Source organism: Cygnus olor, chromosome 12 (genome assembly GCF_009769625.2).
Source record: "Cygnus olor isolate bCygOlo1 chromosome 12, bCygOlo1.pri.v2, whole genome shotgun sequence".
Taxonomy (NCBI): Eukaryota; Metazoa; Chordata; class Aves; order Anseriformes; family Anatidae; genus Cygnus; species Cygnus olor.
The window spans coordinates 15,882,594-15,896,825 of NC_049180.1; the positions used below are offsets into that span (position 1 = coordinate 15,882,594).

Below are 14,232 nucleotides of genomic sequence, written 5' to 3' on the forward strand. Positions count from 1 at the left end.
TTATCGTCAGTGCAGCTGCTGCTTCTTTTCTCTTCTCGTGTTTTCCCCTCCAGCTAATAACCCGAGTTACAAATTACACGAGGCTGTCCGCAGCCCCGCGTCTCCGAGCGGCGGCCGGAGAGCGTGGAAATACCCGGACCGGGAACTAAAGACATCTCCGGACCGGGAATTACAGACATCCCCGGACCGGGGACCGAATAGATCCCCGGAGCGGGAACTAAATAAGTAACCGGACCGGGAACCATATAAATCCTCGGACCGGGAACCAGATCCCGGGACTGGGAACCAGATCCCCGGACCGGGAACTAGAGCCCGGACCGGCACACAGCCCCGCTGCCGCCGCAGCCGCCCTGCCCGAGTTCTCCTCTCCCGTCCCCGGGTCCCTGCGGCCCCCCCCGCCTCACCCTGGGGCGGTGCCGCCGGGCCGGGGAGGGGGACGGCGGAGCCACCGTCCCGTCCCGTCCCGTCCCGTCCTGTCCCGTCCCGTCCTGTCCCGTCCCATCCCCATCCCCGGGAGCCGTCGGGGGGACGCTGCCGGTGCCGGTGCGGGGGGCGCGGCAGCACCGTGCGGGGTCTCCCCGCACCCCGCGGAGCAGCAGGAGGGCAGCGACCTCCCTGGCAGCCCCTCGGGGAGTCCGGGGGAGCCCTCCCGGGTCGGGGGCAGGCGGCGCACGGAGGCTGCGCCCCCTCTGCGGCACCGGTGGGGAGGGCAAAGGGTGAGGGCACCCTGCGGCAGCCCGGGGGGGGGCTTCACCTCCGGCCCCCCCGCTCCGAGCATCCCCCGTCGGAGGTCGGCGAGAAACAGCCGCACCGCCACCGCCGGGGCACGGCAGCCGCTCGTTGCGCCGGGCTATGGAAAGTCTGAGCGGGTGCGTGAAACATATTGGCATAAAATTAGGGAATTGCGCTAGCAGATTATAAATCACCCAAACGGTCAAACCACAATTATGAATCACGAATTCCTGTAAAGATTAATGTATCCTAAGATTCACAACAATTATGCATTTTTTGGACAAAAGCCTTCTCCCAACCTCTCATTCCCGAGCGCTGTGATTTTATTTATTTATTATTTTTTTCTGAAGTCTTTCCAAGTTTCGGTGGGGTTTCTAATGAACGATTTACCAAAGGAAAGGTTTTATTAACACCTCTGAAAACTCCAGAGTTTAAAGGGAGGGAGAGAGGGAGCGGATAGGAAGTTAGGTAACACAATATACTGACCTACTGGCACCGGTCCGAACGCAAACCAGCAAAGCACCACAATGGTGGGAAAAACTCGGCGAAATGGAAGGGAAAAAATACCTCCCGGGGGCCGGCTTTACCCGAGTGGGGCCGGGGCTGCTTCCCAGAGCTGCCCCCGCAGGCTCCAGCAGCCCCTAATGGCCCTTTTACCTTGGCTTACCCCCTTGCGGCACACGGAGCGGGCTGAGGTGCCTAAAAGGGGAGGAAGAGGACAGGGCTGGAGCAGAAAGGGGACGTTATGGGGAGGAAATAGGCTGGCGGGAGGTGTGCGGGACTTCAGGTCTCTCAGGCACTATTTTTCCCTTCTCGCCTCTGTGCAGAACTGGAGATAATAGTTGGGGCTGCAGGTAACGGAGCCTGTTCTTACTCAATTTCCCTAAATGGCCTGGAGAGCACTTAAAAGCCCGGAGAGCTTCTGGCCAGCATTTTCTTATTAACTAATTTCACTTCGATCCTATTAAAGTGTATGCTTTATAACCTTCAAATGAACCTCTCTCTCCCTCTCCCTCCCTCCCCATCTTCCCTCTCTCTCCTCAAACAAAGCCATTACCTCCTAATGACAGGGCAGAGCAGTTGCAGTGCCTGCCCCGGCCTCCCTGCCGGCCTGCCGGCCCCCAGCCCGGCTCCGCGCCCCCCGAGCGCGCCGCGGCCCGGCGGAGGTGCGCTCCCGTCCGCTTTGGGGGAAATCTCCGCAGTAATGGCTTTTAAATGGATACATATATTTACCATTTCAAACGGGCTCCGCCGTTTCCTGGTAACGCTCACCACAAATGGTAATAATAAAAGATGAAGTATTTTTTCTCACCTTAGGTCATTAGATTTACAGACAAGGTACTAAATCATCTGAGCTCCCCAAACCTTTAAGGGAAGGCGCGCACACACTCCGTCCCCTTCTCCTCTCCTCCCCCTTCTCGAGAAACCTGCAAAGGGAACGGAGACAAAACAGTCGTCGAGGCTCGAGGAATGTCTCCCTTGAGCGGTTTACTACTTCTACTACTACTACCAATAAAAAAGTTGACGTTGGTTGCAGAGCGCAGACTGTCAGTGGCCTCTTCCCAAAGCCCTAACATGAAGGGTCATTAATTGTGTTTTCTTTCCAAATCATATGTCACTGCAATTAACAGATTCTGATCAAGAGACTCCTTTCAGATTGATTCCATATGTGATAAGGAATGTGCAGCTTGTTATCTATCTGTCGCCTTGGAATTATGGAAAAGCTTCAAACGTGTAATTTGAAGAGTCTTTTACCCGGCTCTTTGATCTTTCCCTCTATTTTCCTTAACTCTTTTTGCACCGCAGCCCCTCTTCCAATTCCACTTGTTTGCTGCCCCCCTCCCCGCCGCTCCCACCCGTGCCCGGCCGCGGGGGCTTCCCCCAGCCCCCTGGGAGCCCCCCCCGGCCCCAGCCCCGCCGCTCGCAGCCCGCAGCCTCCGGAGCCCGTCCCCGGGTCCCCTCCGTCTCCGTGCCCCGGGGAGCGGGGGCAGCGGCACCCAGCGCCCGGAGCTGAGCCCCGGGGCCGGGCCGGGGGTTAGCGGGGTGGGGGGGGACACGGCTGGGGCCGGTGCCGCAGCCCCGGAGCTGGCCCCGGCCTCGGGGAAGCCTTGCTCCGGGGCCGGTTTGATCTCGGCGCCCGGCGGAGCGCTCCGGGAAGGGAGGGCGGCGAGGCCGGGGGGAGGGAGGGAAGGAAGGAGGGGAGGGAAGGAGGGGAGGCGGGCGGGGGTGTGTGTGTTTGGGGTAATAAATCAGGAGCCGCTCTCCCGGCTTTGACAGGTCCCGGCCAGAAGACACGTGTCTGTCCGGCCGAGGAGCGCTCCGCCGCCGCGGCTCCCCCCGGGGGCGGCCCCGCTCGCCCCCCGCCCCGCGGCCGTCGGGCCCCGCACGGCTCCTCCCGGCTCCTCCCGGCCTCCCGGAGGACGAGCCGGCCCCGGCCTCCCCGCCGCGGCTCCTTTCGCTTCGAGCCCGGCACAGCGGCTCCCGCTCGGCTTCCCTCTCCCGGCCGCTCGCTCCCTGCCCCCCCGCATCCAGCCCGGTCCTGGCCCCGGAGCCCCCCGCGGGCCGTGCCCGAGCCGTGCGGGACCATCCTCGCCGTGGACATTGCTCCGAGCACCCCCGGCCCGGTACGGCAGCGGGAGGACCGTCCGCTGCCCTCCCTCTCTCGCCCACCGTTTGCTGCTTTTTTCCGCTTCTTCTCTCCCCTTTTCAACCTCTCGGCCGAGCCCCGTGTCTCCGCACGTTGCTGCTCCAGCCCATTCGCTCCGGCGACGTTTCCTGCCCGTTCCTTTCCCATTAATAACCCATCCCTCATCCTCGCCCTGACCTGCATCCATTCGCACCCATAAATTTCTCGCCCGCCGTGCCTCCCTCCCGGCTGGCCTCTGCTCCGTCTCTGCGGCGGGGCCCGCGCCCCACATCACCCCACAACACCCTAACATCACCCCACAACACCCCACATCACCCCAAATCACCCCCCATCGCCCCGCATCCCCCCGCGCCCTGCCCGCCGCTCCGGCGGCTCCCCGGCAGGGTCGGGCTGCGATCGATCGCGCAGGGGATTCAAAACCTCTCCGGGTGACACCAGGCAGCGGGCGAGGAAACCAAACGCTCCTGCGAGCCGCTCAACGCCGTGGCACCGCCGGGCAGCTCCGAAAGGACGGGGCCGGGGCGTGGGGGGCCGCCGGTGTCCCCCAGCCCGCCGGGGGGGTCCTGAGCGCCGCCACCCCGCGGCGGGGGGCTCGCCCCATTGCCCACCTCGTCCCCTTTCCCCCCAGGAGGAGAGTTTTGGAAAGCTGCCGCCTGGCTCCGCCGAGCCCGTCACAGCGCCCGAGCCGAGCGAGCAGGGAAGTTGAAGCAAAATCGGGACGTGGTGCGGTCCCCGAAACGGGTTCGCTGCCCGTTTTCCTTTTGAATTAAAAAGAAATAAACATGTAACCGAATTTGGTGGTGTTATCTCCATTGCATTATGCTATCAAAACCCACTACGGGAGCAAGGTTGGCTAGAAGAAAATAAATTCCTCCAACCCAGACTTGTTTTTGCACTAGATTAGCAGATAAGAAATGCTATAAAGATGAACTTAATACGATTAGAGATGTTTCCTACAGATTTTCATATATTGATTCAGGGAATTTTAATTCTGGAGCTTGCTTTGCTATAATCCGCATTTATTACAAGCTGATACAGTTTTATTATAGCAAGCTATCAAGGTCGATTCCTTTAACTGCGTAATCTGACATGAATTTCATTTTTAAAGAAATGTAGTTATAAAAATCCATACTGTGGGCACAGTGGTTATATTGTACCTAAATCACATTCGAAAGGCAATAAATCCGCAGAGCGCTTCGGAGCAGAGGGGAACACGGCTAAACCGCCCTCCCAACTCCTCAAAGCCCTAAAAAAACTTTTTTAGGATTTAGTTTTAAAGAAACGCCGAGCTTTCCCCGGGGCGGATAAGCTCCCGCTCTCCACCAGCACAGCCCCCCAGGTTGCGGGAGCTTTTCCCCCTCGCCCCAGCCCCGGCCAGCCGCGCAGGGACGGCTCGGGACACATTTGCGCCCTGCCGGGACGCGCTGCGCTCGCAGCAGCCTCGCAGCGCGGCATCGCGGGTTGGGAGAGGCGGGGGGCGAGAGCGAAGGGTAATTTAAAACGTGTTGATCGTAAAAAAAAAAAATAAAAAAAAAAATGTTTATCCAGTAATTAAAACGTGGCCAGGCTCCCTCCCTGTAGCTCCTCATAGCACCGCGCCGCTGCTCCCTTTGCAAATGTTGCACGTACCAGGTACTTCCTTCCAAACCTTGTAGTGCTTCAGAACAGAGGGAATAAGCAAAATGATCATAAATTTCCTAATTAGAGATTTCGCACCAAGACAAAAAGGTGTTAATGAGTTTAATTCCAGTGCCTGTCATTGTCCCTTTTTTCACACCACTTATTTACTAATGGCCCAGAGGGCTGCTCCCGTCTCTCCTTTGTTAAGATTTTAATTTGCCTTCTTTTCTGCCTTTGATGTAAAATTGTGACCTACAACTCTTTGAAGTCCCTTATTAGGAGGAAAATTAACTTAGCTTTTCCACTGTATCTGCTCACTGTTAGCCCAGACAAAATGTAGAGAACTCCTTAAAGATTCAGTACATTAGGAAAAATTTCAAGGTAGCCCCGGAAATGCAAATTTCTTTCAGAATCCGAGAGTCTTTAAATCTGTGCTAGCAGAGGTAACCCTCTCCAGGGCCGGGGGGGTTGGGGGGGCGATGCAGGAATATCTTAATAAAGGAAACAAAATGAGCCCGGGCAAGGGAAGGATGTAAATTGGAAAACCTGAAAAGGGGTGGGTGGTGGTGGAAAGAGCCTTTATTTTTAAATGTCACAACTTTTTCCTGTCCCTCTCGTGTGCCACTCACAGCTGACACCCTGGCTTCCCATGCTCCGGGGGAGGGGGGGGTCCACGAAAGAAATTATATCTAAATCTATCTCTATATAATTAGAATACCGCGAGGCAGGGTTAAACCTTTGTAAAACACACAACTGATTGGCGATTGCTAAAACGAGATTTGAAAGCAACTCAAATAAAAGATCGCGACGTCAGTAAACAGATTTAGGAAAAAAAAAAAAAAGAAAAAAAAAAGAAGCCAGTGACAAACCCGGCGAGAGCGAGCTCTGGGCATGAGAGAGAGAGAGAGAGGCAGAGAGAGAGAGAGAGACTTAAAAGAAATAGGAGGGGCTTGCGAGAGACTAGAAATGTCAATCAGAGCCCGGAGTCCCAATAATCTCAGGCAATCTGTTAGGACCTGACCCGGGTCCACTCAGATCAATAGGAAAAGTGCGAGAAGAAAGAAGCGCTCGGCTCGCTTACCGCGGCGGCCGGAGCAGGAGGGACCCCGCGGCACCCCCGGCCGCCCCCCCGATGCCTGCCGGAGCCCGCGGCCGCCGCTGAAAGTGCGGCCGGGCGGCGAGGGCGAGCGCCGCGGCTCCCTGCTCCGCTGCTCCTTTCTCCCCTTTCTCTCCCTTTTTCCTTTCTTCCCCCCCCTCCTCCTTCCCCCCCCCTCCCCCCGCTGCCCCCCGTCATGGCTTTCCCCCAGCTGGGCTACCAGTACATCAGGCCCATTTACCCCGCCGAGCGCCCGGGGAGCGGCGGCGGCGGCGGCTCCCGGGGCGGCGCGGAGCTGGCCCCGTCCGGGCCCCTTTCCAACGTGCTCTCCTCCATGTACGGCTCGCCCTACGCCGCCGCCGCCGCCGCCCAGGGCTACGGAGCCTTCCTGCCCTACGCCGCCGAGCTGCCTATCTTCCCCCAGCTGGTAAGAAGCCCCCCCGGGGGCATGGGGGGGGGGGGGTTCCCGGGGTGCTGGGGGGGAAAGGGGAGCGCCGGGGATGCGCCCCCCGAAAATTCCGCGCTTAGGGTTTGACGGCTGCGGGGGGCTCCGGAGGGACCGCAGAGACCCGGGGGGGCCGCCGAGGGGGTGCCGAGCGGGGTGTCCCCCCCAAAACCCCGACCCCAACCCCGACCCCAAGCCGGCGGCTCCGCGGTACGGAGGGAGCGGGGCCGATCCGGCGCGGTGCGGAGCGTGGGCGCCGCCTGAGCACGGCCGCCCCTTCCCGTGTCGCTGCAGGGCGCCCAGTACGAGCTGAAGGAGAGCCCGGGGGTGCAGCACGCCGCCTTCCCCCCCCACCACCCCGCCTTCTACCCCTACGGACAGTACCAGTTCGGGGACCCGTCAAGGCCCAAGAACGCCACCCGGGAGAGCACCAGCACCCTCAAGGCCTGGCTCAACGAGCACCGCAAGAACCCCTACCCCACCAAGGGCGAGAAGATCATGCTGGCCATCATCACCAAGATGACCCTCACCCAGGTGTCCACCTGGTTCGCCAACGCGCGGCGGAGGCTCAAGAAGGAGAACAAGATGACCTGGGCCCCCCGCAGCAGGACCGACGAGGAGGGCAACTCCTACGGCAGCGACCACGAGGGGGAAGAGGACAAGAGGGAGGACGAGGAGGAGATCGACCTGGAGAACATCGACACCGAGAACATCGAGAGCACCAAGGACGAGCTGGAGGACGAGCTGCAGGACGCCGACCTCCTGCACTCCGACTCCAAGACGGACTCGGAGGGCTCTGAGGGCTTCGAGGACCTGCCCGCCCCCGAGGAGCGCTACCTCGAGGCCGCCGACGGGGAGCCGCACCGCCTCCGCCACCACCACCTCCGCCACCACCACCACCACCACCACCACCACCACCACCACAAGTGCGAGCTCCCCGCCGCCCCCCCGCCGCCCGCGGGCCTGGAGCCCCTGCAGCCTCCCCTCCGGCCTCCCCTCCAGCCTCCGCCGCGCCTCCACTCGCCGCCGTCCTCCGCCTCGTCCTCCGCCGCCTCCTCCCCGACGGACGGCGCTTTGGCCGGCACCGTGCCCAAGCCCAAAATCTGGTCCCTGGCCGAGACGGCCACCAGCCCGGACAACCCCCGCAAGTCCCCCGGGGGGGGCTCCCCGCCGGCCGCCGCCCCCCAGCCGCTGCCTCTGCCCCCCCCGCCGCCCCCGCCGCACAGACTCGTCCCCTCCTGCCCCTTGGGCAAATTCCCCAACTGGACCAACCGCGCCTTCCCGAGCCACCACCACCACCACCACCCGCCCCCGGCCCCGCACCCCCTGGCCTTACTGAACACTCCCCACCTGCTGGGGCTGGGGGCCGCCCCCGCCGCCCCCCCGGGCGCCGCCGCTTTCCCGCGAGCCGCGGACCAGGCGCAGAGCGCAGAGCCCCCCGGAGCAGGTGACCGCTGAGCGGGGATGCGCGGGGGATGCGCGGATGCTGCGCGGGGGCTGCGCGGGGGCTGCGCGGAGCGGGCGGCGGGCGCCTGCCGCTGGCCCCCGCTCCCCTGCCGGCCGTCGGGGGGCTCCGCGGGGCTGCGGGGGGGCTCCACGGCGGCACCGCGGGGGCTTCACGGCGGCCCGGGGCCGGCCCCGAGGCTTGCTCGCGGCTCGGAGTGTGTTTTTTTAATTTTTTGCTCCCCCGCCCTTTTGACGGTCGGAGCTTTGTCGGGTTCGCTACGGTGAGAGCTGGAGGCTAGTGGCTGAATGCAGGGCTGGAGGGAGGGGGGGATAAATCGGGGGCTAAAAAGGAACGTTTTTTTTTTTTTTTTCTTCTCTTTTTAGATCGATCTAGTGCCTTGGAAGTAGAGAAAAAGTTAATAAAGACAGCTTTCCAGCCAGTGCAGAGGCGGTAAGAGATTGCTTCCTCAGTCTCCTAAGGATATATGGAGGGAGTTGTAAATGGTTAGCCCGGGTCTCCGCTTCTTTGGTGCCCTTTCAGGGCGGCTCCTTGTTCTTGCCCCGAGTGCGCGGTGGGTTGTTCTGATTTTTCCCTTTTATACCCTTTTTTTTCTTTTTCTTTTCCGCTGTTCCTTCGGCCTCTGCGGCTCCCCGGCGCGGAGCGGAGCCGCGCTGGGTTCGCGCAGCCCCGGCCGGGCACGGAGGGAGCGCGGCGAGAGGCGGCCGGGGGGCGAAGGTCGGCCCGGGGGGTACAATCAGGCAGGGAAACGGCAGGGAAACGGCAGGTCCGAGAGGAGCGCAGGGAAATGGCAATTTCGAGAGAAACGCAGGGAAACGGCAAAGCCGAGAGCCGGCAGGAAAACTTCAGGAGCTGAGCCCCGCTGGCCGCAGCTCGGCGCAGCGCTCGCCGAAACCCATCGCGCTTCTCGGGAAGCCCCACGGGGGTTCAGAGCCAGGTCGATTTGCCGTGCCCCCCCTAGAACTTTTCACATTTAGAAATCTATTTTTTAAAATAGCGTCAACGACAAAACTAGCGCTACTCACCTTTAAAAACAGCGTGGCAGCCCAGCCTCTCTCGCAGTATTAAATACCTTTTTTTTTCTGTGTCATTTTGTTTCTCCAGGCCCCAGAACCAGCTCGATGCCGCTATGGTTCTATCAGCGTTGTCATCATCATAGCTAATTTTTTTATTGTGGTTGTAATGATTGTAAAAAGAAATCTCTGTATAGCTACGACTTGTAAGCATGTCCGTATATTAAAACTAAAAGGGGAAAAAAAAAAACACGCAAAAAAACCCCAACCCCGCTTCTGTACTATCATCGGGATTAGCTGAGTTTGTGAGGTTTTTTGGAAGTCCGGTGAGAACTAGGTGTTTCCATTTTTTTTGTTCGTTTGTTTTTGTACATACGGTTAAAAAAAACAAAACCTGTACATACGTGTGAACCAAATTGTACAAGAAAGTATCTATTTTTGGCTAATAAATAAACCGTTGCCACTTTGCCTACACTCTCGCTTGCCGCCTCTGCGGTGCTTTTGCCCGAGGCTGCTGCGGGGCGGGCACCCCCCGGGCCGAACCGAGCCGGGCTGAGCCGAGTCGAGCCGAGCCGAGCCGGGCCGGGCCGAGCCGAGCCGAGCCGGGCCGAGCCGAGCCGGGCCGAGCCGAGCCGGGCCGAGCCGAGCCGGGCCGAGCCGAGCCGAGCCCGGCCGCTCCCCGTGGCTCCAGCCTGGAGCCGCAGCTCCCCCTGGCGGGGGCGGCTGCCAGCGTTTGCCCCTTTCCCCCGAGCCCCCCGGCTGGGGGTTTTGTTGCCCCGTCCGACTCCACAGCTGGGTCCGGGGGGGCTTTGGGGTGCGTGCCCCCAGCCCTCCCCTCCGTCCGGCCCTGGGACCGGGGTAACGGCGGGGGTGGCAGTTAAATAAATAAATACCTGGCGCTTTTCTCGGCTTGCTGCCGCAGTCGGCGGAGGGGGAGGGAGCCGTGAGCGAGGAAGCAGGAGTTAAAATGAAGTTAAAGTACAAACAGAAGCACATAGCTGACATGCTTCAAGTTTAGACAGTACAAGATATGCAAATGCGCGGGGCTGCGCAGTATTGACATTTTGAGGCCATAGTGATAGGAATGTATTATTTATAGGATCGGGTTGCGCTAGGCCGATAAACTACATTTTCAACCTAGGCGTTTGTAAGCAGTGATATTTATATATATATATACGTTCACACTCCACAGCCGTGTGTCTGTGTGTCTGCTCGCCTTGTATATGCGTTTCGAGAGCTGGCGGTTACCGTGCTCCCCGGCGGGCCATGCGGTACAGCGGGGGACCCCCTCACGGATTTGCAGCCCCTGCTTTCCCCCCCCGTCCCCTTCCTTTTCACATATGTTCTGCCTGGCCCCGGCCAGCCCTGGAAACAGCGTTTGCCTCCTCGCAGCGCTGTCTTTCTGCCAGGAACTGTTCCCCTTCTTGCACTCCAACAGGCTCCCGAAACGAGGGGAAACTCTGTGGGTGGGTGGTTAGCAAACGGATTGTTTCTCATGTAAATTTTACCCAGTCTCTCTGCACTTTGTAGCCCTGCTTTTTCCTTAGCCAATTCTGGCTGAGAGGAGAAAAAAAAAAAAAGATTAATGGCATGTAAAATGGGAGGGGTTGGGGGGAGAGAAAGCTAGTGGCGAATTTCCACATCCCCTTCCTCTGGACATCCTGGTGGGTTTTCCATAGAAACTTTCACACAGTGGCCAGACAGACGCTTAAAAGGGGATGGAAGAAAATAATGAGACCGCGATGGGAAAACAATCGCATCCCCAGCTTTCCACCTCCACTAAAGGCTGCTCTGCCTCGGCGGCACAGCTGCTCGGCTCCCCGGCCCCACTGCCCCAGCTCGCGGGATGCTCGGGCGGCGGTGCTGGGCAAGGCACCCCCGTCGGCTTCTGGAAGTGCAAACTCGGCTCCCCCGAGGGAGAGAGCAGCCTTCGTGCCTGCCCAGCTTCCCTAACGGGGAGAAAATTCCCATTAATTTTGTGAGGAAACGTTTTGTTATGCGTGTTTCAACAAAACATTAAAAATCCTGCTCCTATTTTTTTTTTTTTTTAGAACTCACTCGCACAGCTTGACAGCCTCGCTGGAGCTGCAGCCAGGCCTGCCCGCCACAGCTCCGAGAGGCCTCCTGCTCCCTCCCTCTCTCTTGGCTGCTCTTTTCCTGTCTAATCAATTATCTCCCTAGCTAGTCCTTCTCAAAGGTGAGAGCTCATTATGCATATTCATAAATCACAGCTCCCAGCCCTGACACTGATTGATGTAATCATCTCCCGCTCGCTCCTTCCTGCACTGGAGGAAGCGCGGCGAGGAGGAGGCAGGAGGAGCAGGGGGGCTTGGAGCTGTCGGCCCCCTTGTGCCGGGGCTTGCTGCCCGCTCCTGGCCCGGCCCAGGCCACGGAGAAGCCAGGAAAAAGCCTTGTGAGCCGAGACCTGGCCATGAGGTGCCTCCAGCAGAGCTAGCTCTCACGCAGATGAAATTAGAGCAGCAAGGAAAGGATCCCCCCCACTACACGTGTACGGTTTTCACCACCAGGAATCAGAATGTGCATTAAAATAACCCCCCCAAATCCTTCACATCAGCTTTTATTTTCCTTGGATAGTTAAAGCTGAAAAGACGTGCTCTGGTACGGATCCTGACCGCAAGTGTTTAGGCATTCGATATCATAAACAGCTTTAACGTTATACCCGCGACTCTTCTCAGTAGCTGCGCTGTAAAAACGCAAAGAAAAAAGTTGCAAACGCTAGAAGTTACTGCTGCGAGGGCTGGAGGGCAAAAGGGCTCCTCCAGCTCAGCCCGCCGGCTTTGGAGATAGGAGAGTGTATCTCCTCCCTGAGCTGTTGCCCAAAGCGTGCTTGAGCACGGCAGCCCTCGAGATGCTGTGCAGATTGTGTGGTTTACCTGCACGGTTAATAGTTACACTCCTAAAATACCTCTTTTTATCACTTTGATCAGAACTATCAGCGTACTCAAGTAGTAATATAAAAATATATGCCCTGGAAATCATAACGAGATACAAATCAAAGGGAGTCCTAATCAAGTACTTTTGAGAGTGTTATCTTCCTTGTTAACAAATGGTAATAAGAAAATTAAGGCTTATAGCTTGCTTGCATTTTATCTAAGAGAACCAATAAAGATATCAGATGCTCTTTGTTTTATATGTTTGAATGTAAAGCGGAATAATGAAGAACATGTACCTTCTAAGGACGCGTTTGCTTCATGGCTATTAACCCTTTACAAGGCCAGTGAAATTTGGAATTTGCAGGAGGAGGAAGAGGCTGTGCTGCTCCCAGCTTTCTGTGACCAGCCTTTGCCACAGTCGAGACAACATCTTTTTTTATTAAATGCTGAAATTGGAACAAAGCAACAATGGCTGCTTGCTAACTATGCATGTCCAACAGGCCTCTTTACTATTCAGCAAATGGAAGATATTAAACAACATTTTGCTTAAAGGTACACTGAGGCCATTTCCATTAGGACATGGTGTCATTCATTTATTCACATGTTAAGTGGATGTCCTTGTGGCTAATGAGTAATAATCAACAGTGACTCCACTTTATTCCTTTGCTCCCAGCAATGTTAAATACTCTGATGGAGTCTCTTTGCTGACACACTAGAGAATATGGTTAAAAAGTGCTAAAGGACATTTTCAGCATACAGCAGCCACATACACACATGCTGGAAATAGCACTTTTATTGCAGCCCATTCTATTAGGCTTTGTTCCTGGTTAAGGCACAGCACATGGAGAACGCTGATATTTATTTGAAGATAGTTTGTGCTTCAAGAGCCAAGAACACTCTCAGTCTGAGGGGTGCTTGGCTATTGCTGGGAGATGAGCTCTTGTCCACCTGGTTTAGGAAAATCAAATGTACACTACAGTCCCTTCCCTGAGTTCTGTATAGGGCTTCACAGAGATGTGTAGTGGAGGAGTGATTTAGGACAAAACCTTTCCCACAAAATATCTGACTTTTTTTTTTTATATATATAAAATAAAGTAACTCTCCTACCAGCTAATTAATCCATTTTATTACATCAATCTCGGCAGCTAAGTAGGTTAATAAACTATATTAATATATATTTTTTCCTTTACATGATTGCTTACACTGGAGTCTACAGCTTGGTTGTCTCCCGTGTCAATGCCTAAAGTTTGAAAGGTATAAATGAATCATTCTTGGTCATGATTAAGCTTAAGTTAGAAATAAAATATGTCAATCAATCTGGTTGGAAATGTTCCTGCTGTCTAAGTTGGTTATGCAAAACACTCTAAGGTGTATAGGCATGCTCAATTAGGTCAAGGGATCTGATGGCACTCCTACCCACAAATGTGTGTCACTTGGATTCCTCATTATTTTTAGCAGTGGTGAAAATGCATGTCAGTAGGCCAGCTAGCCAGGCTAGAATAAAATTACTTACTGGGAACGCGTGAAAACGGGGTTTTAATACATTAATATTATACCTATTTTCAAGCAAAACAGTGGAAGAAAATACGTCTCTCTCTCTGCCTAGAAAATACATGACTCACTATTGAATTCCTCAGCCATCATTACTATAACTCACACTGGACTGTGCGGTACTCAAGATACCTTTGCAGTAAAATTTAAGTGCCTAAAACATAGATGTGATGTGAAATTAGATACAAGGAGTAAAACATCAATTTGCTCTGTTATAGTCTAACTAGCTTCCAAGAGAGTTAAAGCGCAAGCTTCACGAGGAGATTAGATCGTCCCTATTCCAAAATAATTTAATGAAAATGGGCACTGGAAATGGCTATTGAACAGCAGTGCTCGTGCCCAAGTTCTCAAATGGAGACTTCTGCAAGTGATTCCCAGAGAAGACAACGTCAGAAATTTATGCCTGATAGACAGGTTCCCTCTGGTGTACTAAATCAAACCCTAATGCTAATAGAAATATTTTCATATAATTTCAGAAAAAAAGAAAAAGGCCAGGATGAGCAAGTTTTAGCACTCACGCCTGCTCTCCTGGCATCCGGCGCAGTCCCTAAGATTACCTGTGTGGCTAAGTGAGCGGGGCTAAATCCTCTGGTCTTACACTTCTCATGCTGGCACTCCAAGGCACACCACGGAGACCCTGGGCACGAGGAAAGGGAAGAGAAACCGACTAGAAACACCTCCATGCTCCAGCCTCTTTCTGACATGCAAAAAATAAACTAAATGCAGGAAACTGGCAAATTAAAAGAAAAACGTTGCTGCCAAAAGCCAG

The 14,232-nt window shown here is 56.1% G+C and overlaps 1 protein-coding gene and 2 long non-coding RNA genes across 6 annotated transcripts in view; 2 read left to right on the forward strand and 1 right to left on the reverse strand.

Moving 5' to 3' along the window:
- Positions 1-3,104: 3,104 nt before the first annotated feature.
- On the forward strand, positions 3,105-4,170 carry LOC121076726. The gene is made up of 2 exons (XR_005823686.1): positions 3,105-3,356; positions 4,008-4,170. It is a non-coding gene; the product is annotated as an uncharacterized LOC121076726 (long non-coding RNA).
- A 1,732-nt stretch (positions 4,171-5,902) lies between these two features.
- On the forward strand, positions 5,903-9,492 carry IRX3 (iroquois homeobox 3). The gene is made up of 4 exons (XM_040571294.1): positions 5,903-6,522; positions 6,835-7,987; positions 8,371-8,437; positions 9,110-9,492. Exons 1-4 carry the CDS (start codon positions 6,292-6,294, stop codon positions 9,162-9,164), a joined length of 1,506 nt encoding a protein of 501 aa, XP_040427228.1. The 5' UTR covers positions 5,903-6,291; the 3' UTR covers positions 9,165-9,492.
- Positions 9,177-14,232, reverse strand: part of LOC121076725 — a 42,065-nt gene continuing 37,009 nt past the window's right edge. For 2 of the 4 annotated variants that reach the window (XR_005823684.1, XR_005823682.1), the window contains one exon: positions 9,177-14,100. This is a non-coding gene — a long non-coding RNA (uncharacterized LOC121076725). The remainder of the gene's footprint in view (positions 14,101-14,232) is intronic. The other 2 variants (XR_005823683.1, XR_005823685.1) reach the window with 2 other exon arrangements.